The 27801-nt window shown below is 36.1% G+C and overlaps 1 protein-coding gene across 1 annotated transcript; it reads right to left on the bottom strand.

Annotated features, from left to right (window-relative positions):
• Nucleotides 1-1151: 1151 nt before the first annotated feature.
• LOC131601309 (uncharacterized) lies at nt 1152-24822 on the bottom strand. The gene is made up of 2 exons (XM_058873094.1): nt 23518-24822; nt 1152-20260 (listed from the first exon to the last, which is right to left on the bottom strand). Exon 2 carries the CDS (start codon nt 13688-13690, stop codon nt 12152-12154), a length of 1539 nt encoding a protein of 512 aa, XP_058729077.1. The 5' UTR covers nt 13691-20260; nt 23518-24822; the 3' UTR covers nt 1152-12151.
• Nucleotides 24823-27801: the final 2979 nt, after the last annotated feature.

Raw genomic sequence — 27801 nt, 5'->3', positions numbered from 1 at the left:
TTCTGTTCTAAAAACCAGCAAGGAAGAAGAAGCTAGCTACAGGGCGCGTTTCATGTTTTTTTTAAATTTAATCCGAAATTGAATTTAACATAGATTAGTAAAAGGCATTGTGCTAACAGTATATGCGCGTGGCCCAGCGGAGAAGAGACGCTTCCTTAAGGTTCTTTTATGCAAGAGCACGGGTTCGAACCCTGCCTCTTGCATATAATTTTGTTAATTTTCTTTGATTGCAGATCCAGTATGGCAAGGATGCTTGTGCGCAGGGTACACCGTCAATCATCAACCATACGATCTGACCAGCGAGCAGATCTAACGCTCCTCATCCTGCAGCTCCACGGTGAACCATCATAAATCAGCCACACCGGATCGTGAACGCCCAGCTGAGTGTTATTTCTCTTTTTCTTTTTTTATTTTTAAGATTTTCTTTTATGTTATTTTTGTTTTTAACCTTATTTATTCCCTTTTGTTTTATTTAATTTAAATATTAGTATTATAATAATTTCATATAATTATTTATTTAATTTAATCGAAGATTCGATTTTTTATTTATTTATATAGTATTAACAAAAAAAAAATACAAAAAAATAAGATTATTTTGTATATAGTTTTAATTAATTAGTTAATAAAAAAAATTTAATAATTAATTTTTGGGTTTGTTAACCCCGATTCATTTATAAACCCTAGAATCTTCTGGTAGGTGTTTTCCACTAACAAACCTTGTAGGTCACAAAAAGTTTTCTTAAACAAACCTTTTTAGGTTCAGGGTTTGCAAACCTTTTCAGGGTTTGTAGAACAGTCATACACTAACCAAATTCTCTTCTGTGCGCAAATTTTCAGGATTATCCCTAATTCTTCCGACTACGCGCCTCCAAGTCAAAAAAAAAGAAGCTAAGTTCCCAACTTGTTTTATTTTTATTTAACACTACTTTATTTTCATTTATTTAAAGTCATTTATTTTTATTTCTGCCTTTCAAATTAAAATAAGATTTGCCTCTATAATTAATGAATTAGCCATACACTCACTACATCCTTTTTCTTTATGCCCAACTTTTCAGGTTTATCGTCAGGAGCCTCCGCCCATGCGCTCCACTGATCAAAAGCTAAGTTTTTAGTCTTTTCTTATTCAATTTGACCTTTATTTTATTTCATTATTCATTATTTTTTGCCTTTTTGCCCAAAAATAAGGTTTGGTTCGAACAATCAATGCACTCACTGTTTTCTTTTTTCCTTAATGGTCAGGGTCAATGCTTCATGCTCAAGGCAAACCTCTGCCCATCAACCTTCATCAATCAAAGCCAAAGGTTTGTCAAACTGCCAAAGCTCCAGACGTTGGTAACCCTAAACCTTACTTTTTATTACTTATGTCAAACTCTATTAAGGGATCCGCTGGTTTCATTGTCCCCTTCCCCATTATTATGTAACTGTTTACTGGTTGTATTGATTGGCCTTGAAGGCACTTAAATTGTGATATTATTTTTACTGCGTGGTTAGTAATTTAGGGAGTGCAAACCATGAATTGAACATAGATCACCTAACTACAAGATAAATGTAATCGAAGTTAACCACGTGATTGTTGCACCCACACACCTTTAGGGTAATCCCTCTGGTTGCCTTTGTTGCCTTTGTTGCGTTGTTGCCTTTAAGTGTACTAAATAGTCAAAAGTCCCTCGATTCCGAGGATACCTAAAGCAAAACAAATGTTGCCCTCAGTTCATTATCATCAATGTTGTCCCTCGATGCTGCCTCGGAAAAATAAGGATGATTGTCCTATTGCTAAGGTATCCTCGCATGATGCCTAAAAAGATTAATGACTATTATATCCTTCCCTTAGACTACCTGCCCTCTTTATGGCATGGGACAGTCTTATGGCGAACGATTACTCGATGACCCTTAAACATCCAATTGAAAGACTTCCTGCCCTTTATGGCATGGATAGATCCTTTCGCCTCGAAAAGCTAAAAGAACGAATTTTCAAACTTAGGGTAGTTGCTACTAATTGCTCGCTCTTTTCAAATTCAAATTAAAAATACTTTTCCAACTCAATTTCAAATACTTTCAAAACAAGGCTACGCTTATTTACAAGCTAAAGTCCTTGGACAAAGTTTTTACTTTTTACACACTGCTCTTTTCAAACAAATCAAACAAACAAAGTGAGCTAAGCAATTAAGAGCCCATGGATAACCATGGATGCAAAGGGTGCCTTACACCTTCCCTTTGTATAACTTACCCCCCGAACTCAAAATCTTTTTAAAAGGTCTTTTCCTGTTCTTTTAGCCTTTCCTAAAATTGGATAAAATAAAAGTCGGTGGCGACTCTTGCTTAACCGCGACATTTCGATTATAAAAGTCAGTTCACCGTATTACAGAACTGGCGACTCTGCTGGGGATATCTTTAAGAGGGGTTTACCTTAGGGCTTAGTTCATTATAAATGTTTTTAATTGTTTGTTTGTATGCTTTATTCTTAAAGGTTGTTTGGGATTGTTCTGTGTGAAAGATCCTAACCCGGATCTGAGTACCTTAGGAAAATGGCATGAGATCAAGGAGACTGCACAGCGTATACTGATGTGGTTGATCTGATGGCCATCGTTAGTGTGACACATTGGTTTGTCCTGGTGTTCCTTGGGATCCGACTCGAGGAAATGCTTGGCTACCGCGTGGTGTCATTAAGCACTAATTCGCCCCTAGAACCTTAGTTGAACTAAACTTTGGCCTTTTAGAAAGTAGCGAGATGGCTGGCTTTGGTTCCGACTGAAGTTGGTTGATACTCGAAGCTACACTCATATGGACTGGACTTTCAGGACCTTCTTGGTTGGTGATTCGATTGCCGAGCTGAGATAAGCGCCTTCGAGAAAGGTCAATGATATGAGCTCCCTAGAACCCGATCTTTATATAGGACAGGTTGAACCAACTAAACTTCAGTGGGGAGGGTACTTACCTGCGAACTTCATGCGATCCTCTAAACCTAAGGACACTTGTGTGACTTGTTTGTGTTTGCTACTAACCTTTGTTTCCTTGCAGGTTTTGTTGAAGGACTTGTTTGCCCTCACTATTCCACGCTATGAGCTACATTCGCATAACATACTAACCTTTGTTTCCTTGCAGGTTTTGTTAAAGGACCTTTTTGCCCTTACTATCTCACGTTGTGCCTAATGAACTGCATTCGCATAACATTCATGACATCATAAGCATAACATGATTTAACTAACCCTTTCAAGGATCTTAGGAATTTAGGGCGCACAATTTCAGGTGCTCTTATCAAGGAGCAAGAGGATTTATTGTCCTCTCGCCACATACCTTCCAATTTAGAGACGTTGTACCTATCAAGGGGCAAGAGGATTTATTTTCCTCTAGCCATATACTTTCAATTTCAGAGATATCCCGAATCAGAGGCGATGACCCACTCGATATGGTGAGCTTGATTCTTAAAGAAGGACGCTTAAAGATGGAAGCCAAGGTTCTTTAGACGAAGCTGTGACTGATTTAATTTCTATATGTCGTGAACTAAATTTCCTAAAGAACCTTGAAAGCATTGCATTTGCATTTATAACATCGCATAAAAGGTTTCTCACAACAGGTATCTCATCCTCTCTTGTTGTTTACTTCAGTGCAAATGGATTTCGAGCAATCAACCAAACACCTTCAGGCTCAGAACATCCGATCCCAAACTTTGATTCTGAACTCAGCCAAGGGGCAAGAAGAATTGAAGGCACTCCTATTCTTGGGGTACAATTACAATGCGAGATGCGCTTATTATTCGAACAATCCTGGTTATGGTGTAAAGGATGGTAGACCGTTGAAGCGTGTCATTAAAGATTTAATCATGACACTCAAATCAGAAAAGACCACGGCAATAAAATCATGACAACTGAGTCACGATAATGGAATCACGACAACAAAGTCACGACAACTGAGTCACGATAATGGAATCATGATAACTGAGTCACGATAATGGAATCACGACAACAAAGTCACAACAACTGAGTCACGATAATGGAATCACGAAAACTGAGTCACAACAATCAATTCACTCATATGATCCAGACGCTCAGGGCAATCGAGCCAACGAATTCTAACACCTACTATAAACCCAATGCGAGGTGCGCGTACCATTCCAACAGTCTTGGACATTACACAAACAATTGTTGGACATTAAAGAATAAGATTAAAGATCTGATCAATGACGGAGAAATCAAGTCCAACCCTCCTGAAACCCCTGTGGTGATCACCGCTCTTATGCCTAGTCATGACAAGATTGATTGACGTCTCGACGGACGAACTTTTGGACCATTAGATCTACTTTCATTTGCAAGTTCTTTCCTGTTTGTTTAAACATTCGACTCATGATAGACATTATCTGTTTTAATAATCATCATCAGTGCATTGCATATATTTGTCTTGAATAAATTATTTCGCTATCACTCATTTTAAATTATGTCTTTACTTTGCATATGTTTTGTGATACTCGACTCCTGCTAAAGCTGTAGGCCTTTTAAGGGAGGATGACGAAAACGATACCGCAACCTCATACAGTATGCTTTTTGAACAGACTATGCTGACGATGTACAGGCATTGTTTCAAACCCTAAACAGTGGAGATATAAGGATGTTAATCCCTCGTCAACCCCTTTGAGCCTAAGGAGTAGAAGTTTCTTTCTTGTACTAATTAAAACCCTTGATCTTAACCTGGGGCAGGGTAGTTCTCAGTTAATTTGGTTGTGCATTCTATTTTAAGAGAATCATTCAGTACACGTTTCAACAAAGGTTTCAATCATAAGCGTTCATCCGCACACATCAAAGAAGTGTTGGAGATGTCAATCAAAAGACAATGACGGTTCATCAATCATCAAACAAGGCAGTCAATATCTTTCAAAAAGGAAAAAAATGGAAGAGACATATATACAAAGAAAAGCCTACTAAGTCAAAAATCAAAAAGAAGACTTAGGCAAAAATCAAGGCGTCCCGCTGACTGTAAGCTCAAAAGAGACAGTTCAGGCAAAAGTTAGGGATATCAAAAAGATGAAAAAAGAAGTCAATAAATTCTTGAACAACTCAAAGTTGTGATTACCAAAAGGAAGAAGTGACTGTCATCTCAAAAGTTCTCTCTGCTTGTGAACCATCATCATTATCAAAGGTGCAAATCCAAAAGTCTCTTGGAACCTGAATGCATAAGGTGAATCAACTGAGCTTAGGATTGAAGAACATCACGAAGAAGGGGATGGGTATAAATAAATTTTGAGCCATTATCCTTTGTTTCTTAAACCGTGAACCAAGCCACGTTACAACCCTTGAAAGTCCTAATTGAAGCATGGTTAGTTCGAAAGCATACTGTCACCAAAAAGGTATCCTGACTCCTTAAGGTTTACCAAAAATGCTGAGTCGATATTTCATTTTTACAAACATCACGTTGTTACAAATATCATGTTTTTACAAATATCGCGCTTTTATATCTCCTGTTTTAGTGTTTTTCAAAAACTCAAGACAGACGTATGCATTGCATCTCATGAATTCATTATTAAACATATTCTGCTACATAATTTCAAATGTTAGCATCAGAATAAATTTGCACAGGGTATGGCTAATGATTGAAAATGGTCCCGACAAACAAAATTACTCCAAGAAGCCATGTCTCTTACGTATACAAGGGGCATGGCATGTTTTGTCCAATCAATCTGGGGCAATCAAGTCAAGATTCTAAGAATCTCTCATGGATGCTCGAACAATCAGGGGCATGCATCCAAGTATATCTAAAGCTACTCCCCAATCAACGTGAGACATTGTCATGAGCCTATGATTACTGGGGGCATATCGCCCATAGTAAACATCTCATAAAGTCCTCGCGAGGAGAATCTTTCCAAAGTCCCTGCTAACTGGGGCAAATCTATGCAAGTCCAGTTCAACGTCTTGATCAATACTCAGTGGCGTGCCTGAATCAAGTAGTAAGTTACTATGATACTGGGGGCAACTATCAAGACACCCACATCTCCCCACAGAGTCACGATCATAAGATCATATCCCCACAGAGTAATCATTAAGAAAATATCTTCAAACATACTCGTCCCGACAAAGACATGGCTCCCCAACGGAGTTTACATCTCCAACACTGCCGGTTCTCCGACATAATCTTCTTCTCCAACAGGGTTTATTCAAACTCACTGTCCCTGTTAAAGTGGACACTCACAGTTGAGCTCAATCAGATAGTACATCAGAAGATTATTCTTATTGTCCCTAGGATACATCAGGATCAGATCATTCAAGTTACTTTCATCCCCAAGCGGTAATAAAAAATCCCCAGCTGGATATCCTTAAACGGAAGATAGGAATTCTCAATCCCCTTGTCATTATCTCCGACAGCATACAGAGATTTATTTTCTCAATCAGCAATTGCTATACAAAGTTACCAATATGCTTCGACTATATAGTCCATCCATGCATCATTCACAATACATACATAACATACATCATTCTCGTTTATTTTGAGAACCTCATTCACATTACATACATAACATACAACATTCTCGTTTATTTCGAGAACCTCATTACACAATACATGCATCATGACATTGCATAAAACTAATTTTGCCTTTTCAGGTCATTTCACAATCAAAAGAACATGATCATTCAAGTACAATGCAAAGACGATCGTATCAACGATTCAATCTTAATACTCATTCAAGACACAAATACAATTTTGTTGCTTCATTTTGGGTCTTTCTTCAAAGATAATTCAGAAACAATCAAAGAACTTTCCTACCCTTTCTAGGAGCCTTTCTAGGTAGTCTTTTCTAAGACCTTTCTTATCCTTTCTAGGAACCTTTCTAGGTAGTCTTTTCTAAGACGTTTCTTATCCTTTCTAGGAACCTTTCTAGGTAGTCTTTTCTAAGACGTATCACATCCTTTCTAGGAACCTTTCTAGGTAGTCTTTTCTAAGACGTTTCTTATCCTTTCTAGGTAGTCTTTTCTAAGACGTTTCTTATCCTTTCTAGGAACCTTTCTAGGTAGTCTTTTATAAGACGTTTCTTATCCTTTCTAGGAACCTTTCTAGGTAGTCTTTTCTAAGATGTTTCTTATCCTTTCTAGGAACCTTTCTAGGTATTCTTTTCTAAGATGATCAATATCCTTTGTAGGAGCCTTTCTAGGTAGTCTTGTTTAAGACGTATCATATCCTTTCCAGGAGCCTTTCTAGGAGAGTCTTGTTTAAGACGTATCTCAGCCTTTTTAGGTAATCTTCCTTAAAACATTTATCCAACATTTTCTAAGACATCTACTGCCCTTTCGAGGAGTTTCTCAATTAATTTTCTACAAGACATTTCTTCCCGAGCTTTGTTTAAAGCCTAATTTCCTGTAAATCAGTAATCATAGTCTTCTTTAGGAACCTCTCCAGGTAGTCTTCCATAAGACATTAATTCATCTCTCCTTCAGATACAATCAAGGCATATGATCCAGTCTGAAAAGCATCTGCTTCAGACGAAAAACTTTTCAAACATCTGATGGCATCTTCAAGCCCATCTCCGACAAACGCCTCTCAAAACTTCAAGCTCGAATATAGCCTAAACGTACGACTTATCCTGACTTTCGTATTTATCCATATCTGATGGCATCTTTAAGCCCGTCTCCGGCAAAGGTCCCTGCTTCAGCTAGGGCAAATTCCTGGGTATTCTAGTGTTCAATCCTCTTCTACCCTCAGATTCCGACAGGCACACAGGCCAATCTACATCTTCAGGTTTAAGAAAATTGAACAGGGGCAGCTGTCATACCCCAAAATTTGCCCTCCAGATTCTTTCTTAAGCGTATGCTCTGCATATCATCTGCAAATTAACTTAATCTTGCATTTTTTTTGAAAATATGAAGAACATGTTCATCTTTGCGTATTTTGGTCGTTTTTTCGATTTAACAATACTTTCGGTTCACTAACCCCTTTTTAGGCTTACAATTATAGTTTTAATTCAATTTAGATTTAAGTTGAATTTTAATCGAAATTATTGAGTCATTTTATTATATTTACATATTGTTCTATTTCTTTTTGGGTTGTAGGTGCAAATAGAAATAAAGTCCATAAAACTTAATTTGGTCCAAGCCCATGGCCTTAAAAGAAATCTTTAATCCTATCATTTTTCTTTTTACAATTTTATTAATATTTATTTAAATATTAAATAAATTATTAAAAAAAATATAAAATGATTGAATTATAGGATAAACCGTGATTGAAGATATGATTTGGCTAAATTGATGATTATTTCTATTTTTCTCCTCAATCAAATCTCAATCTCTTAAAGAGATGAAGATTGAATTTGTTTTTGTTGACCTACTTCTCCTCTTATAAAAGACTTGGATCAGTTCAGAAACAAGGGGAAGGATGGGCAGCCTCCATAAACATATATGAGCTTAAAAAAAAAAATCGTGACTAGGAGGGCCATGGCAGAAATTTTTAGAGGTTCATTCAAGCAATTCCAAAGCATCAAACGAGTTTCCTGGGCGTTTCTGAAGGTCTCCCAACCATTCCCAGACGCTGCCGCATCTTGAATCAACATCACCGTTTTACGGTTTGCTCATGTTTTTTTTCAAAATTCGATTTTGCAAATTCGTTCATCGTATACGTAATTTGATTGCATATTTATGTTTATCATCATGTTTGCAAAGTGTTTGAAATGTTTAATTGGAGTTTTGATGCAGGAACCCTAAGGTGCCATGGTTAGGGTTTTTAAGTCTTAATTTGGGGATATTAAGTTAGGGAGAAAATTGACAAAACTAAAGTTTCCATTGGGTTCAGAAGGTTGATTACAATTGATCCATGTTATTATTCGGTGTTGTTTTATTACAATTTGCAGGTTTGAGTGGAAAGACCTACGGCTACGCGTTGAAACCGTGGCTGAAGGTTTCTGTTCTAAAAACCAGCAAGGAAGAAGAAGCTAGCTACAGGGCGCGTTTCATGTTTTTTTTAAATTTAATCCGAAATTGAATTTAACATAGATTAGTAAAAGGCATTGTGCTAACAGTATATGCGCGTGGCCCAGCGGAGAAGAGACGCTTCCTTAAGGTTCTTTTATGCAAGAGCACGGGTTCGAACCCTGCCTCTTGCATATAATTTTGTTAATTTTCTTTGATTGCAGATCCAGTATGGCAAGGATGCTTGTGCGCAGGGTACACCGTCAATCATCAACCATACGATCTGACCAGCGAGCAGATCTAACGCTCCTCATCCTGCAGCTCCACGGTGAACCATCATAAATCAGCCACACCGGATCGTGAACGCCCAGCTGAGTGTTATTTCTCTTTTTCTTTTTTTATTTTTAAGATTTTCTTTTATGTTATTTTTGTTTTTAACCTTATTTATTCCCTTTTGTTTTATTTAATTTAAATATTAGTATTATAATAATTTCATATAATTATTTATTTAATTTAATCGAAGATTCGATTTTTTATTTATTTATATAGTATTAACAAAAAAAAAATACAAAAAAATAAGATTATTTTGTATATAGTTTTAATTAATTAGTTAATAAAAAAAATTTAATAATTAATTTTTGGGTTTGTTAACCCCGATTCATTTATAAACCCTAGAATCTTCTGGTAGGTGTTTTCCACTAACAAACCTTGTAGGTCACAAAAAGTTTTCTTAAACAAACCTTTTTAGGTTCAGGGTTTGCAAACCTTTTCAGGGTTTGTAGAACAGTCATACACTAACCAAATTCTCTTCTGTGCGCAAATTTTCAGGATTATCCCTAATTCTTCCGACTACGCGCCTCCAAGTCAAAAAAAAAGAAGCTAAGTTCCCAACTTGTTTTATTTTTATTTAACACTACTTTATTTTCATTTATTTAAAGTCATTTATTTTTATTTCTGCCTTTCAAATTAAAATAAGATTTGCCTCTATAATTAATGAATTAGCCATACACTCACTACATCCTTTTTCTTTATGCCCAACTTTTCAGGTTTATCGTCAGGAGCCTCCGCCCATGCGCTCCACTGATCAAAAGCTAAGTTTTTAGTCTTTTCTTATTCAATTTGACCTTTATTTTATTTCATTATTCATTATTTTTTGCCTTTTTGCCCAAAAATAAGGTTTGGTTCGAACAATCAATGCACTCACTGTTTTCTTTTTTCCTTAATGGTCAGGGTCAATGCTTCATGCTCAAGGCAAACCTCTGCCCATCAACCTTCATCAATCAAAGCCAAAGGTTTGTCAAACTGCCAAAGCTCCAGACGTTGGTAACCCTAAACCTTACTTTTTATTACTTATGTCAAACTCTATTAAGGGATCCGCTGGTTTCATTGTCCCCTTCCCCATTATTATGTAACTGTTTACTGGTTGTATTGATTGGCCTTGAAGGCACTTAAATTGTGATATTATTTTTACTGCGTGGTTAGTAATTTAGGGAGTGCAAACCATGAATTGAACATAGATCACCTAACTACAAGATAAATGTAATCGAAGTTAACCACGTGATTGTTGCACCCACACACCTTTAGGGTAATCCCTCTGGTTGCCTTTGTTGCCTTTGTTGCGTTGTTGCCTTTAAGTGTACTAAATAGTCAAAAGTCCCTCGATTCCGAGGATACCTAAAGCAAAACAAATGTTGCCCTCAGTTCATTATCATCAATGTTGTCCCTCGATGCTGCCTCGGAAAAATAAGGATGATTGTCCTATTGCTAAGGTATCCTCGCATGATGCCTAAAAAGATTAATGACTATTATATCCTTCCCTTAGACTACCTGCCCTCTTTATGGCATGGGACAGTCTTATGGCGAACGATTACTCGATGACCCTTAAACATCCAATTGAAAGACTTCCTGCCCTTTATGGCATGGATAGATCCTTTCGCCTCGAAAAGCTAAAAGAACGAATTTTCAAACTTAGGGTAGTTGCTACTAATTGCTCGCTCTTTTCAAATTCAAATTAAAAATACTTTTCCAACTCAATTTCAAATACTTTCAAAACAAGGCTACGCTTATTTACAAGCTAAAGTCCTTGGACAAAGTTTTTACTTTTTACACACTGCTCTTTTCAAACAAATCAAACAAACAAAGTGAGCTAAGCAATTAAGAGCCCATGGATAACCATGGATGCAAAGGGTGCCTTACACCTTCCCTTTGTATAACTTACCCCCCGAACTCAAAATCTTTTTAAAAGGTCTTTTCCTGTTCTTTTAGCCTTTCCTAAAATTGGATAAAATAAAAGTCGGTGGCGACTCTTGCTTAACCGCGACATTTCGATTATAAAAGTCAGTTCACCGTATTACAGATAGTTCAAAAGCAAAGAGAACTTTTGAGATGGCATTCACTTCTTCCTTTTGGTAGTCACAACATTGTGTTGTTCAGGAATTTATTGACTTCTCTTTTTTCATCTTTTCTTTTTATATATCCCTAACTTTTGCCTGAACTGTTTATTTTTGAACTTACAGTCAGCGGGATGCCTTAATTTTTGCCTAAGTCGTTTTTGGGTTTTGACTTAGTAGGCTTTTCTTTGTATACATTTTTTGATACATTTTTTTTTGAAAGATAGTGACTGCCTTGCTTAATGATTAAGAATAACCATCGTCAGCTTTTGATTGACATCTCCAACATTTCTTTGATGTATGCGGAGGAACGCTTGTAATTGAAACCTTTGTTGAAAGGTGTACTAAATGATTCTCTTGAAATAGAATGCACAGCCAAATTAACTGAGAACTACCCTGCCCCAGGTTTAAAATGCGGGTTTTTTCATACAGAAAGAAACTCCAACTTCGAAGGCTTAGAGGGGTTGACAAGGGATTAACTTCCTTATTTCTCCAGTGTTTGGGAATTGAAACAATGCCTGTACATCATCAGCAGAGTTTTATTTGAAAGCATACAGTTCAACAACTTGGGTATCTCGTTGTCATCATTCTCCCTCCAATCTTTGCATAAAACACAAGTTTGATAGAGAAAGCAAATGGAAGAAAAAGTTTTGTAAAAGAAAGCATGAACATAAACAGTGTAGATGAAAATGAATTCGAAATATGCAATGCTCATTTCATTAAAATCACCATTCAGAAACAAACAAAGTCTAAAAGTAAACAGTACAATAAAGGAAAAACAAACAGTACAGAAACAAGGCCTAGTGACTAATCAGCAACAAAGATGAGCTATCTCGTCTGAAACACTTGGCTTTAGGAATATCTGGCTTTGATCTGTCTTCAGCCACTCTGTTCTGGCAAAGGATTAGTGACAACATTGGGACCCATATCCCTGAAAGATAGCATCTTTGCTCTAACCAACTCTTGCACTAAGGCCTTCAAAGCATAGCAGCCTTCTAAATCATGGCCAGCACCACCCTGATGAAATTCACAATGAAGATCAGGTCGAAATCCTCTTGAGGGGGGGTTTCGAGGAGGAGGCATGGCTCTTGTTGTAATCAACCCTTTCTGGACCAAAGCAGGATACAGTTCTGTATAAGTCATGGGAATAGGATCATAAGTTGTCCTACCACGATTCTGATTCTGATTAGCAACCTGAGATTGAGGAACTTGAACTTGCACAGGAGCGACAGCGGCTACATAAGGTTGATCCCCATTTTGAGGTTTACGACGAGATCCCCTTCTATCATCAGACACAGCATTGGTCTCATTCTCTTTCTTCTTGTGGAAGTTTCCATAAGGTTTCTTCGATCCACCAGAGGATTCAGCAACATTAGCAACTTTCCCATTCTTGATTCCCTCTTCAAGTCTCTGGCCAATAGTAACCAAGTCTGTGAAATTTGAGGACACACTTCCAATCATTTTCTCCCAGTAGAAAGGGGAGAGAGTATCCATGAACATGCCAGTCAATTCTTTCTCAGCCAATGGTGGTTCAACTTGGGAAGCCAATTCTCTCCAACGTTGAGCATATTCTTTGAAAGATTCCTTTTCCTTCTGAGCCACGTTCTGAAGTTGACGGCGATCAGGCGCCATGTCCAGATTGTACTTATACTGCTTCATGAAAGCATTAGTCAGATCTTGGAAACAATGAATGTGATTACTCTCAAGTCCCATATACCATTTCAGTGAAGCTCCACTCAAACTATCCTGAAAGCAATGGATAAGCAATTTATCATTTTGGGTATAAGCAGCCATTTTGCGATAGTACATGGTCAAATGGCTTCTTGGGCAAGTGTTCCCCTTATACTTCTCAAACTCAGGAGTCTTGAATTTTGCAGGCATGACAAAGTTGGAAACCAAACACATATTCTCAGCAGCAACCCCAAAGTAATCATTTCCTTCCATGGCTCTCAGGCGTTTTTCTAAGGTATGATACTGCTCTTTGACATCTTCAATGTCTCCAGCATCTCCTTGACTTCCATTCTGGGAACGGGCAGCTTGATATTCAAACAGAGGATTCACATAAGTAGGCTGAGCAACAGTGTGCACAATAGGCTGAGATTCAGTGAAGACAGGAGCATGAAAAACTTGGTTTGAAGCTTGACCAATCACAAGTTGTGAAGATTGACCAATACCAGGAGTCTTCTCATATGGAGGAGTGTAACCATGTGGCAAACCAAACTCTGGCCATGTAGAAGGTGGTTGTTGAGTAGGTTGAGGGTCAATATCAGCACTTGAGACTTCAACAATGACAGTTTTCTGAGGCGGTTCTCCTCTAGCAATCAAAACTTGCAGCATTTCAGTTAGCTTGGTCATGCCTGACTTCAACTCATCAATTTCCATTCTGACCTCTGCATTGTGTTGCTCTTGGTATTCCATTCTCAATCTGACGTTGGCTCTAGTTCCGTACTTGTGTGGAGGAATCAGCTTGACGGTAGACAAACTCTGAAGATGGAGACAGACAAGGATAAGTTTTCTGGACAACCTGGATGTATGTATGCAAATGATGCAATTGCTGTTTTTTGTTTTTTTTTTTATTTATTTATTTGATTCTCAAGGAATTCAAGTTATTAATTTGTAAACATCAAAACATGAAGGAAGTAAATCCTATATTGGATCAAAGCTTTGATCAAGTTATCATCAAGATCAATCATCCATTTTGGTGGATTAGAGTTTTCACCCCATCAACACCCAAGATCCATTGAGTTTGATGAAACTTATGATGTTTACAAAGAAAGACCTATGAGTTCCTTGGAAATCAAATGAATGCATGGATGCATGGCTTATGCATCAATCACAATCAAGATCACACATGGTCGCACAAACAGGGTTCAAAGGTTCGACGTCACGGGCATGGAGTCAAGGTTAAGAACCACCCACAAAGGTATGTACTAGGGAATTTTGTACCTGCCGAACGGGTTCTACAAAGGTTCCCAGAGTTTTCAATCTTCTATCGGATATTACCGGCTCGCACAATTGCTCATGGGCGCCAATAATATGCCTAAAAAGACCTCGTCTGAGCGTAGTATCGCATGACAACAAGCTCAAATTGGTACTTGATCTTGTTTCTGCACTACATCCTAAAAAGGCTTAGATGGGTTAAAAGGGTTCTAGGTCATTCAGCTTCTACGGACACTCACTATTGAAAGTAATAGCGTTCTTACGATAGTTCGTAACAACATCTACTACCTTCCATGAGGCCTCCACTGATTGGGGTTCCACCATATGACGCTCATGGTAAGGATTGCTCCTGACATGCGACTATTGGTCTTACCACCTCCTATCTCAAGTTACTCACAAAAGTTCGGGTTAGAACTTTATCTCATCACAGAGGAACCATCGAGCACCAAAAAGAAAATAAAAGAAAATAAAAAACAAAGCACACAATAATATATACAGATACAAAACACACAGATAAACAAAAATAGGCTTAACACACTTAAAAACTGGATCCCCAGTGAAGTCGCCATTTTTCTGTAGCGGGGAAAATCTGACATCGAAGCCATGGGATTGACTCGAATCAATATTCCGTTTTGAAATCGCCACCGCGCTTTATTTTTTCAAAGGAAAAGGGAAAAGAACGTAAAACCCAAAGTTTTGTTTTTAAAAAACAAGAAAGAGATCTCAGGTACGGGTGTTGATTATATGAGGGGAAGGTTTAAAGCACCCCTCATATCCGTGGTACTCCACGGGAACCTTTTTGAAAATCTGTGTGTGTGTGCTAAAACGGTTTGTTTTATTTTTGAAATAAGCTCGGCAAAGCGTTAAGCTTTGGGCCTACATACCTCCTCGGTGCAATGGAGAAGTCAGAGCTAATGTAGTTCCGCTTTTGGGAAAAACGTTTTAAAACGAATAAACACTTTGTTGTCGTTAGAGAGAAATACTCAGCCATTGATCTTGAGCATGAGAACAAACAAGTTCTTTGCATCGCAAATGAAAGAAGGGCGCCAACTCGGATAAAATCAACGAGTATGCCACTAGCTCTCTCACGCGGAAAAGATCTCGTTATTATCAATCAATTTCAAAATCGTGGGGTATAACCACTCGTTTCGACAATTAACGGTGTCTAAACTTTTGAAGAAAAGCCACTAAGGGCGAAAGATATTTTAAAAGAAAAGGTTTTGAAAAGATTGCAAACATAAGAATATTTTGGAAAAAGGGAGAAGATTTTGAAAATTTAAGAATGGGAGGAGATGAAGAGGCTAACCTAATGCATAAAATAAAAGCTAAGGAAAGAAACGGTCTAACCAAATAAGAAGCCAACACTTGACATTAAGAGCCAAGGTAGTTTTCCCATCCTTTGGATTTATCAATACCAACACATTAACACTTGGGGATCCACATGAACTTATTGTCTTAGCACCATTTTTGCATTAAACACATTAAGATTCTGACGAAAATCGGGCAGAGTAACGGGTGTTTTCGCGTAAAATCCTTATCTCAATGCCTTGGAATTAACCATCAAGGGCTTTCAAGGAAATACCTGCACACATAAACATACAACAGAACAATGCCAGACAGACAGAACAATCACAGGATAGTAATAGAATGAGTCCAGAGGTACTAGGTCCATAAGTCCGAATCTCCAAAGTGCTAGGGATAGTAACTGATAGTCCAAAGAGAACCTTATGTATTTTTTAGATTTTGATTATTTATTAGTGTTTTAGCGAAAAAATAAAGTATGGTCAAAGTGGACAAAAGAAAAAAAATACGGAAGCATAAACATATGTCCAAGTGGACAAAGAGAAAATGACAGAAAGTAAATATGATGAAATGATAAAGTAAAGCGATAAAGCGAGAAATATAAAGAGCGGTAATATAAAGAGCGGTAATTAAAGTTAGTTGTTAAATGTTAAAGATAACCATCTTGAAATTGTCAAGTATGTTATCAAAGTTAGTAGGAGATCGATGGTGAGTGAATGATGTACTCGGATTTAAATTCAATGGGGTTTATCAGAAGCTTGATAAAATCATAGCGACTACACGATAAAAACCTCCACAAGTCTTAAATCAACCGCATACAATTCTCTTCCATATTTGATCTTTTTTATTCGGGACACGAAATATTGCGCTATGTTAAGCAGATCGCCAAGTGATTTATATAGAAATCACCCTACAACGAGGCCGGTCAAAACTTTATGTGCTAATGCATGCGAGAAGAACGATATGTAAATCGTTTTCCGAAAGCAATACCGCACGAAAAGAAAAAATGGTGAGTGATCTAGTCTTCACCAAGAATCCATAAGAATCCTCAAGGTATTAAGACTTTCATCGATCAAAATAAAGAGAAGTAAAAGATGGAACCACATTAAAGACTCCTTTCATCCATAATTTCAATCACTTAATATTGCGGATTTGGATTCTCATCCTATCGACGCCCTAAGTCCATTGAAATTAGAGAGAAATTAGGCCTCTAACTTGTGATTCAAAGCAAATATCAAAAGAAAGGAGTAGAAGATGAGTTAGAACCAAAAACAAGTCAAAAACCACAAAAATCAGCATTCTGCCCAGTGTAAATCGATTTGCACAGAGTGTAAATCGATTTGCACAACTCTGTTTTCAAAATCTGCGCAGTTTTCAGTTGTGTAAATCGATTTGCACAAAATGTAAATCGATTTGCACAACACAGTTTTCAAAAAAAACAGCAAATAAAGAGAAGAAAACTTGTTTAAACATAAAACCAAACACCTTGTGATCTTGGATCAATTTGTGCACGAAAATGTATCAATTAAGCAAGCAAATCTCATCAATGTAGCACCAAAGGTGCATCAAGCATAAACAACAATGGATCACATCTTGGATCATGTAAAGGATCAAGAATTTTACCAAATATTTCACAAACTTTGTATCTTCTTCAAGAACACACAACCACAAGCCTTGATCTCTCACAATTGATGAAGAAAAGTAGTGTTTATGTTGAGGTTTAGCTCTAAATTAGTGAGGTTCAAGATGTGACTCACTAATTTGTGTGGAAGAAAAAGAGCTTTGAGTGATGGGTTTGGAAGAGGTGAGGAGAGAATTTGCAATAAGTTTCTTGGCTATCAAAGCTTGAAAAATGAAGAGGGGAATGCCTCAATTTATAGGAGCTAGGCTTGGGAATTTTTGTGGCTTGGAGTTAGGATTGGAAAATAGAATTAGGCTTGGAGAAAGGTTTTGGAGCCAAAAATGAGATCCAATGGTCTTGATGCAATCACATGAGGGTACATGATTAGATGATGTAGGAAATCAAATGTGAGAACCAAGTCATGCTTCCCATGCTTGCAAATGATGTCAACACTTCAAAAAGCTGAAATTTGCCTTCATTTTTCCAAATTCGTGCTGGTGCAATCGATTTACACTTTATGCAAATCTATTTACATAGCTGAAAAAGGCTAAATCCGAGAAAAAAAACAGTTATGTAAATCGATTTGCACCTTATGCAAATCGATTTGCACTGATGGCAGAAGCAAATCTGGTGCAGAAACAGTTGTGTAAATCGATTTACACCTTATGCAAATCGATTTGCACAGTGAAAATGTTGAAAAATGTCCTTTTTGAAGGATACTTTGACTTGGTACCTACAAAACACAAACATACAAAAGCACGAGGCAATATTTTTGGTATTTTTGTTAGTAAAACATATACAAGTAGAAAAACATTGGTGTTTGATGATCCCTCTTACAGATGAAGTGAGCATAACACCGAGAGCATAGCTTTAAGATGAAACTCTTGATTGATGATTGATATGCAAATGATGTATGATCTTAGGGTCAAAAATGGGGGTATGACAGCTACCCCTTTTGTCGAGGGTGCCGCTTCCACCGTGTATAGAAAGCACATGCAATTTGCTAGTATTTAGAAAATTATTTTCTTAAGAAAAAACAATTAACCAAGTATATATATATATATATATATATATATATATATATATATATATAATTTCCAATTTCTCTCCTATCTATCATAAAAGGCTAGACAAAATTAAAAAATAAAAAAAGTTTGCCCTTTTCGAGAGAGCCAGAGAGGCAAACATGATAAATAGATTGCAACATAATAAAACAAAACATAAAACTTTTACTACGTAAATTGATCAATAAATTTCCATATGTTACAAGTTTATAGTAGAAAATTATGGCACAAACTATTAAATTTTTTTTTATAATCCTCTTTATTTTCTTATTTCATGTTAAAACTCACGTTAATGGTAAAAAAAAATTCTAATCGACATTCTTGTTTCTTTTATTTGTTTCTTTTTTTATCACAACAAGGAAATGGATGCCGCCAGATTGCAAGAGGGATTCGGATTGCCCATCTGATTTTTGTCTGCCTCCTTTCATTGCAAAATGTGATTTTCGTTAATGTTACTGTCGTTAATATGTCGTTAAGAGATTGAAATTTTAACCTCAAAAAATAATTTAAATGTCATAAGAGACATTTGTAAAAGGTTATATTTAGAGTTGTTCTTGTTAATCATCTCCAAATAGTTTTTTTCTTTAAATGTGATATATAATAAACTACTATAATATGAATTATGTTGCACAACTTCTATATATTTCAAGAACACATTTTGAGTAATAATATTTGATGAACATAAAAGGAGAAAATTTAAATATAATTTTTGAAGTGTGATTTATATTATTTTCTAATGAAAATATAATAAGTGTACTTAAATATACTTTAACAAATAGAAAAAAAAAATTGCATATGTAAAAAAAATTATATATTCATCATATTTTCATTAGAAATATTATAAATAACACATAAAAAATTATATCTAAGTTTTCTTCTAAATGAAAATACATAATATCTGACTCTAGGTTTTATTGGAAGGAGCATTAGGTCTCTTAATGATGTCGGTTCTAGATGCTACTGTTAATGAATATCTAGTTCAAAATGAAAAAGAAATAAATATTTAAAAAAATAGAATTAATAATAGTAGACAATTTAAAAATGAAAATTTTTAAAATATTTATGAACAAAATAGTATTCTCCATGTTATCCTCAACTTTGTAGCGATGTTTCTAGTAACTCTCCCTTCCTCCTAACAAATGTTATCAAAGTTTGGTTTATAATCTGATGGGCCACCTATTATAGTTTCTGCTATCGGGTTACCCACCATTTATTTTCACATTTCAATTGTCTAGTCTTAAACGTGAGGGGGTGTATTAAGAGTCTCACATCATGCTCCAGTTGTTTAGTTATGGGCGTGAGGAGGTGTGTTAAAAGTCTCATATCGTATAATATATGACCTGAACATGTGCTTCTAAATGAGGGAAATCTTCACCCTATTAACCGGCTTTATAGGATTGAGTTAGGTCAAACCACATTTCTTAACAAAAACTAGCTTCACAAAAGAATGAAGTTGGAAAAGGAAAAATAAATGTCTTTAAGAGATTATAAGAACCATAATCACATAATTAAAAATTGTTAAACACTTATAGAGTAAATAAATACATCATGTTATTTTAAAATAGAATTTATATATGACTTATTTTAAAAGACTCCAAATGAATTGTAGAAAGGAAAAAAAATCCAACACTTTTTATCTTCATCAGTTTGAATATGCATGTTATATTTTAAACATCACTGTTTATAAAAGAAATTTGGTATCAAGGCACAAAAGGTTATCCTCTTTAGATACTCAACAAGATCTATAGAATACAAAATGTCTAACAAAAAAATATAATGGGTTGAAGAATCAATCCATATAAAAATGAAAACGACAATAACAAGTTAAGGACTATATCATTGTGAAACTCTTTTTCATCAAAACTTACATGGATTAATTCATCAACCTCTGTGGATGATGCTCTAAAAGATGGATAGTATATCATTATGAAACTCTTTTTCATCAAAACTTACATGGATTAGTTCATCAACCTCTGTGGATGAAGCTCTAAAAGATGGATAGTTGCAAAGCAAGAATGACTAAATCAATTTCAAAGAAATGAAGTTTGAGATCGTCTGCCACTACAAAAAATAAAGCATGGAATTTGAATCAAATAGATTTTTGAGAAATGATCTTAATAAGCAAGGAGAAATACATACAATTTTGTACATCTTCTAGTCTAGAATAAATAAGATCGTTATTATAATTTTTAAATTTTTTTTCCTATTGACAACAAGATTTCAAATACAATGTATGTGACAAGTACAATGTGTAAAATACAAAATAAAGGCATAGTATAAGTAACACAGGAATTGGTAACACAATCTGATGCAAGACAACATACGTCTAAAGGGCGCTAACTCAATAAAATTAAATTCAAATTTATATGATTTTTACTCTTCTAGTTTAATACCTATTTTCTTAATACTACCCACAAACTTCGGTCCAGACTCTCCTTGAATCTTAAATTCCTCTCACATTCATTCAAACACTATCTAAAGTGTTTAGAGAATTACAAAATATATGAAATATGGAACGATATTTATAACTTAACTCAAAATACTTTATTCCTCTAACATAGAATAAAGGCGTGACAATGAAGTATTATACAAAAAGTAAACACATGACTCAAGAACAATAAAACACATCAAAATTGGTAGTGCAAGGTATGAGTTTTCACAAAGGAGAACAAATCGTTAAATAGAAACAATTGTCAAGTTCGAAATCCCTATAGGGTTTAGATCTTGAAAATGATTGAATCTTCAAAAGCGCAAGGGATAAATCTTCAATAATGGTTGGTTGAAAATCTGGATTGATCAAAACTTGAATAAATATGAATCTCTTGAAAATCTTGCTAAACCCGAGTAAGATAAAATATTTCCTTAATCATAAAATGCACAAACTCAGTCATATCTAAGTGCATATAGCTAAAATTTAAAGGACTCGGAAATTTTGACAATATCTTCACCAGTTAATATATCCAATTTTTGTTTAATAAAAATACTAATGATCAAAGATGGAAATGCAATAGGTAGCATAATTGCAAAAGATTAAACTTGTTTCAAAACTTTTTCAAAAACATAGTCACAAAAATCAAAGGATTCTCTTATTCCTATATGAAAGAGAAAACTAGAAAGGTATGGTTTTATTCGTGATCCATGGTTGGTGGGACCCTAATTAGCAACTCCTCTTTTCTTGAGAATAGAGTACTTCACAATCTGACTTGATATAGAGATAAAACACTTGGCAGACTAATCGTCATGAATATTCCTTGTGATTTCCTGAGCTATTGTCTTTATGGATGGAATATACAATCATGCTTTATGAGTATCCCTCTTCCCCAATACACATTTATGACAACCTGAGAGAAATAAAAACAGTATCCATGCAAGTGAACCTTCTTAAACTCACTACTATCAGCATCATTTAACCATTTTGGTAGGTTCATAATAACTTCTTTAACAAGTTTAAGATATAATGCACCAATATCAAACACAATCTTCTTGACATGTGCATCTTCCAACAATTCCATGATTTAAAAAATATTCAAAGCTTCCTATTACAGTTCTCCTTAAAGTGCAATGTGCCTGTGGTAGTCATATTTCCATTTCAACACACTATATCCAGAGTGGAAAAGACGTTTCTTAACTACCTTGAGAAAGTTAGTTAGACAGTTAGGTAGTTAGGGTTTGTTAATAAGATAGTTAGTTGGTTTATTGGTTTACCAAGTTACTTTGTATATATATATATGGAACTATCACATTATTGTAAGGTTCATGATAAAATAATACAAAGCTTATCTCATCTTCTTTTCTTCTTCTGCTTCTTCTATCCTCTTTCTCTATCTTCTTCTTCCTTTCTATTGCTTCAATTCATGAATGCTTCTGTAATACGGTGAACTGAATTTTATTGAAATGTGCGGATAGCAAGAGTCGCCACCGACTTTTATTTTATCCAATTGGAAAGGCTAAAAGAACAGGAAAGACCTTTGAAAGATTTTGAGTTCGGGGGGTAGGTTATACAAAGGGAAGGTGTAAGGCACCCTTTGCATCCATGGTTATCCATGGGCTCTTAATTGCTTAGCTCACTTTGTTTTCAAAATGTTTGAATTGTTTGAATAAAATGTCGTGTGTGAATAGTAAAAAGATTTCGTTAAGGACTTTAGCTTGTAACTAAGCGTAGCCTTGTTTGAGAGTATCTGAAAAGGAGGTGTGAAAAGTATTTTGAATTTTGAATGTTGTAGCAACCTGCCTAAAAATTTAACTTAGAGAGTCGCCACCTATTCTACCAAGGCGAATAGGAAACCTTACGCAGTTGAGAGATCTGGGTAAGATACTATATTCAGGTCGAGGGAAGGTGTTAGGCACCCTCAACCCTTTCCTAAAGGCTAACATTTCAAAGATATAGGTTTATGGCAAGGTTTATAGCTAAGGAATTGAATAGGGGAAAAATTGAGATTTTAGGGTGGGGGACTCGCCTTGTTGCCAAGTGCCTACGTATCTCCTTAGGGAGAATCAGAGTCAACGTAGTTCGGGGTCAAGGTTGTACGCCTTTGAATCGATATGAGTGTGTTGACGGTATTTTGAATTACCGTTTCGCAGTTTTGACAAAGGTATTTTGAATTACCTTCGTAGTTTCGCAGTATTGAAGAGATGAAAATCTATGGTTTGTGGTTTGATGTGTTTTAAGTGTTTGGGCGTACAACCCTAATTTTAATTTGTACTATTAATCGCAATGATCAATAGGTTTGATCACCATAATTAACAGATTAATAAATCATTGCTGACAATTCTAATCGATTGATTCGATTATCACTTTCAGCAAATTTGTATGTTTTAAATAATTATTAATTCATCGCTATCCCTTATAATCGATAAATTCGATTACAAATAATAACGAATTGATAAGGGTAAATGCTAATCATCATATCCAATAGCTTTGGTTAAAACCGTTTAGCAAAATAAATATTATTTTAATTTATAGGATTTGATTAATTAAATTAACCAATTATTAATCATCGCGACCAATAAATTTAGTCGAAACGAATAATAATTTAAATCCTAATCATTTGATACTCTGGCCAAATGGGATGGGGTAAACCCTAATTCGTTAATGACCTTGATAGGGTTTAATGCGATTTAATGGTTAAAACTAATATAATTAATTAAGTCGAATTATCGAATAGTCGGGATAAAATAATTCCTAAAACCTAATAGAACCCTAGTCCTAATTTAATTGTATTATTCTAATTAAATTAAATAATTCATGTAAAACATAATTGATTATTCTTTAATTTAAATGATTACTATACAAATTAAATAATAAAATACATAAAAACCTGGACAGTTATCCTGTGTGTGCGACCTTTGAAGCTCCATGGTGTGTCATCAATCTCTGGCGCGTTGGATCTGCTGCTTGATAGATCATGTGGTTGATGCCTGAAGGTGCACCGCGTACGTATGTTGATGAGCAACGCCGGATCCATATTGGAATTTTTTGGAAAAAAGATTGTCATTTCTGGGGATCGAGCCCCTGTCTTGAGCGTGATAGGTATGAGGCCTTCACCATTCATGCTGCAATGACATCGTTATATTCTTGTAACGCCAGTATAATTTAACATAAACAGAGTCAAATAATAAAACTACAAGAAAGGCCCACGCCCGTCTTCGTCTTCCTCGCGGTTTTTCCTTAGAATCCTCGGTCCAGTCTCCCCATAAACCTCCTCTGTTTCTATTCATGCAATCTAATCTTGTCGTGGATCCGGACTGGCTGCTTCGTGGTGGATCTATAGCCGGCGATTTATGCAAGACATGGTGGCCGGTTGTTGCGCGGCGGTGATTGGCCGTGTACGACGGCGGTGCGGCTCAGAGCGGTGGACGAATCGCGTGGAGGCTGTTACGACGCTGAAGGCTGTTGTTGTGTTGTGCTCTTTGATGGTTAAGCGAAGATCTGACGATGGCGATTGAGGGATTTGGTCGGCGTGGCTTCTTGGTGATTGCAGGTCGGAGCGGTGCGGTTTGAAGACAAGGTAGCGGCGGCGGTGATCGTAAATGATATTGCAAGGGGGTGGACGTCGAGCTTCATCGGTGTTGTCGTTGCGCTTGGAAGCTGGACGATTCCGGCCAAGAAGGTCCAGTTCTTTCGTTCTATATGCGTCCTTGAGTGCTGTTACAAATACAAGAGAAACAGAACAGGAAATAAGCAGAATCATGTTTGTTTCCCTGTTTCAACCTTTCCATTTTTTACAGTGGAAACATGACTTTAAATACAAAAATTTCCTTTACAAGAGAAACATGATTTGATTGTTTGTATTTCGCATGTAGTTGTACAATCGGAAAGTGGAACACGTTGGAGATGGATTTATAAAAGAAAGTAATGTGAAGGAGGGAGTGTGATTGGAAAATATGAATTTTCCTTGAGAGGAGATTCTTCGTGCTTAATTGTTAGTGGGATAAGATATAGGGTGCAGCAACTTAGAAACTGTTAGTATATTAAGTTCATGAGGTTTTGAGACAAATATGATGGTTTTGGGTGATAGGACGTGTGGATCAAAATTGGTTAGTATAGAAGTTGTGAACTTTGTTCGTGTGTGGCTTGTTATTGTATGTACAAAAACTTGGAAATTATGCAGTGTAAGGGTTTGTGAAAGTGGCCTCCCCTAATTGTTAGAATTAGTCCTATTTATATTAGCTAAATTAGGTTTTTCTATACCTAATGGGCCAATTACCCAAATAACTAATAATTAAAAATAAACTAAATCTATTTATCCTAATATTAATAAAATAATTCTAAATAATTAATTAAACCCAATACCCTTAATTGAATAATAACCTGATTACTAATAACCCAAATGAATAACAATAGTTAGTAAAAATTACAAAAATAATAGTTCTAATAATAATGGTAAAAAAGTAAATGATAAGTTGAATAAAATGAGTAAATATAAAAAATAAATTATAACGACTAAAATCCCTAAAAAAATAAAATAGATGGGCCACATGACTGGGCCCAAGATACCTGTTAATTTCACCTCATTTTAACTCAGGGTATTTTATAAGAGGGTGGGTTTGACAATAGGAATGTCAAACCCCCATGACACTTAATTTTTCCCTTTGATGAATTACAAGATGTGGATTTGATCGGGCAAATTTTGGGGTATGACAGCTGCCCCTGTTCAATCTTCTTAAACCTGAAGAATCGGATAGGCACGTCTGCCTATCGTGATCTAAAGGTGGAAGATGATTGGACACTAAGAATGCCCCGAAATTTGCATTTGTTTGGGAAGAAATTATGCGGGAGATGGGCTTAAAGATGCCATCCAAGGTAAATACCCCCCTTTTTAGGTTGTGAACCAGATGCTTTTGGAAGGAAGCCACGTGCTTTGATTGTAGCATAGCCTAAAAAGGCAACCTGAATATTATGCAATGGTATGATGCATGCGATGTATGATGCAGTAAGCTTCTCAAAATAAATGAGAGCGATGTTTGTATATGCATTATGTATGAATGAGATATGCAATTGAATGATACATGATTGTTAGTTATGTTAGTTGAAGTATGTTAGTAGCTCTGAAAAGAAAGATAACACCTTTGATTGTTGGGTAAAGTTTTGAAGAAGATCACTGCCGAGGGACTAACGTGATAAACCCAATTTGAAGAACTGTTCGAGAAACCTTGTGATCAGGGAAAATAAATCCCTACTTGCAAAGAGACGTAGCTTTGTATCACTGCCAGGGGACTAACGTGATAAGACATAATCTTACTGCTGCTCAGGGACTAACGCAATAAGTCATGGTTGGGGTTGATTTTGAAATTGAAATTGAACTGAGTCTTGGTTACTGCCAAAGAACTCGGTGCCATATCATTGCTAGCGGACTAACATGATAAGACGTAACGCGATGGTTACGATTTGGATTGAGATTGAAATTGAAGGTGCCATTATCACTGCCAAGGGACTAACGTGATAAGACGTAACGCGATAGGTTACGATTTGGATTGAAATTGAAGGTGTCATTATCACTGCCAAGGGACTAACGTGATAAGACGTAACGCTATAGGTTACGATTTGAACTGAAATTGAAGGTGCCATTATCACTGCCAAGGGACTAACGTGATAAGACGTAACGCGATAGGTTACGATTTGGATTGAAACTGAAGGTGCCATTATCACTGCCAAGGGACTAACGTGATAAGACGTAACGCGATAGGTTACGATTTAGATTGAAATTGCCATTATCACTGCCGTGATAAGACGTAACGCGAGGGTTACGATTTAGTTTGAAATTGCCATTACCACTGCCGTGATAAGACGTAACGCGAGGGTTACGATTTAGTTTGAAATTGCCATTACCACTGTCGTGATAAGACGTAACGCGAGGGTTACGATTTAGTTTGAAATTGCCATTATCACTGTCGTGATAAGACGTAACGCGAGGGTTACGATTTAGTTTGAAATTGCCATTATCACTGCCGTGATAAGACGTAACGCGAGGGTTACGATTTGGTTTGAAATTGCCATTATCACTGCCGTGATAAGACGTAACGCGAGGGTTACGATTTGGTTTGAAATTGGAATTGAAATGGGATTTGAAATAAAAATAGGAGTTTGGAATTGGAATAGGATTTGAACGCTACCTAGAAAGGCATGATATGCCTTAAACAAGACTGACCTAGATAGGCTGAGATGTGCCCTAACAAGATCCGCCTGGAGAGGCTTTTTAGAAAGGATATGGAATGTCTTAAACAAGATTAACCTAAAGAGGTTCTCAGAAAGGATATGAAAACGTTTTAAACAAGATTACCTAGACAGGCTATGACACGTCCTAAACAAGATCGCCTAGAAATGTTATGATACGTCTTAAACAAGATTTCCTAGAAAGGGTATGATACGTCTTAAACAAGACTATCTAGAGAAGTTAGGATATGTCTTACACAAGAATAACCTAGAAAGGTTCCTGGGAATGGTACAATATGCCTTAAACAAGACTATAAGGTTAACTTAGATATGTCTTAAACAAGACTGACCTAGAAAGGCTCTTGGAGAGGATGATGCAGGATTGGATACATGTTTTAAAAAGATTACCTAGAAAGGTATGATATGTCTTAAACAAGACTAACCTAGAAAAGTTTTTGGAAAGGATGTGATACGTATTACACAGGACTCACCTGGAAAGGTTCTTAGAAATGAAGAAGATTGTCTTAAAGAAGACTACCTAGAAATGTTCTTAGAATGTCTTAAAGAAGACCACCTGGAAAAGCTGAAAGATGTCTCAAAAGATTACCTATAAAGGCTCTTGGAAATGACGATGTATGTCTTAGAAAAGATTACCTAAAAAGGTTCTTAGAGGGAGGATGTCTTAAAGAAGACTACCTAAAAGGTTTTTTTGGAAATGGCGATGATTGTCTTAGAGAAGGACTACCTAAAAAGGTTTGTAGAATGTCTTAAAGGAGACTACCTAAAAAGTTCTTGGAAGTGATGGTGATCGTCTTAGAGAAGACTACCTGAAGAGGTTGAAATATGTCTTAAGACTGCCTAAAGAGGTTCTTGGAAAAAGAATATCTTAAAGAAGACTACCTGAAGAGGTTCCTGAAGAGGATGACGAATGCCTTAGAAAAGACTGCCT

This window comes from Vicia villosa, linkage group LG5 (genome assembly GCF_029867415.1).
Source record: "Vicia villosa cultivar HV-30 ecotype Madison, WI linkage group LG5, Vvil1.0, whole genome shotgun sequence".
NCBI lineage: Eukaryota > Viridiplantae > Streptophyta > Magnoliopsida > Fabales > Fabaceae > Vicia > Vicia villosa.
Note: the sequence above shows the minus strand (reverse complement) of the source record. Positions and strands in the feature narration are given on the sequence as shown.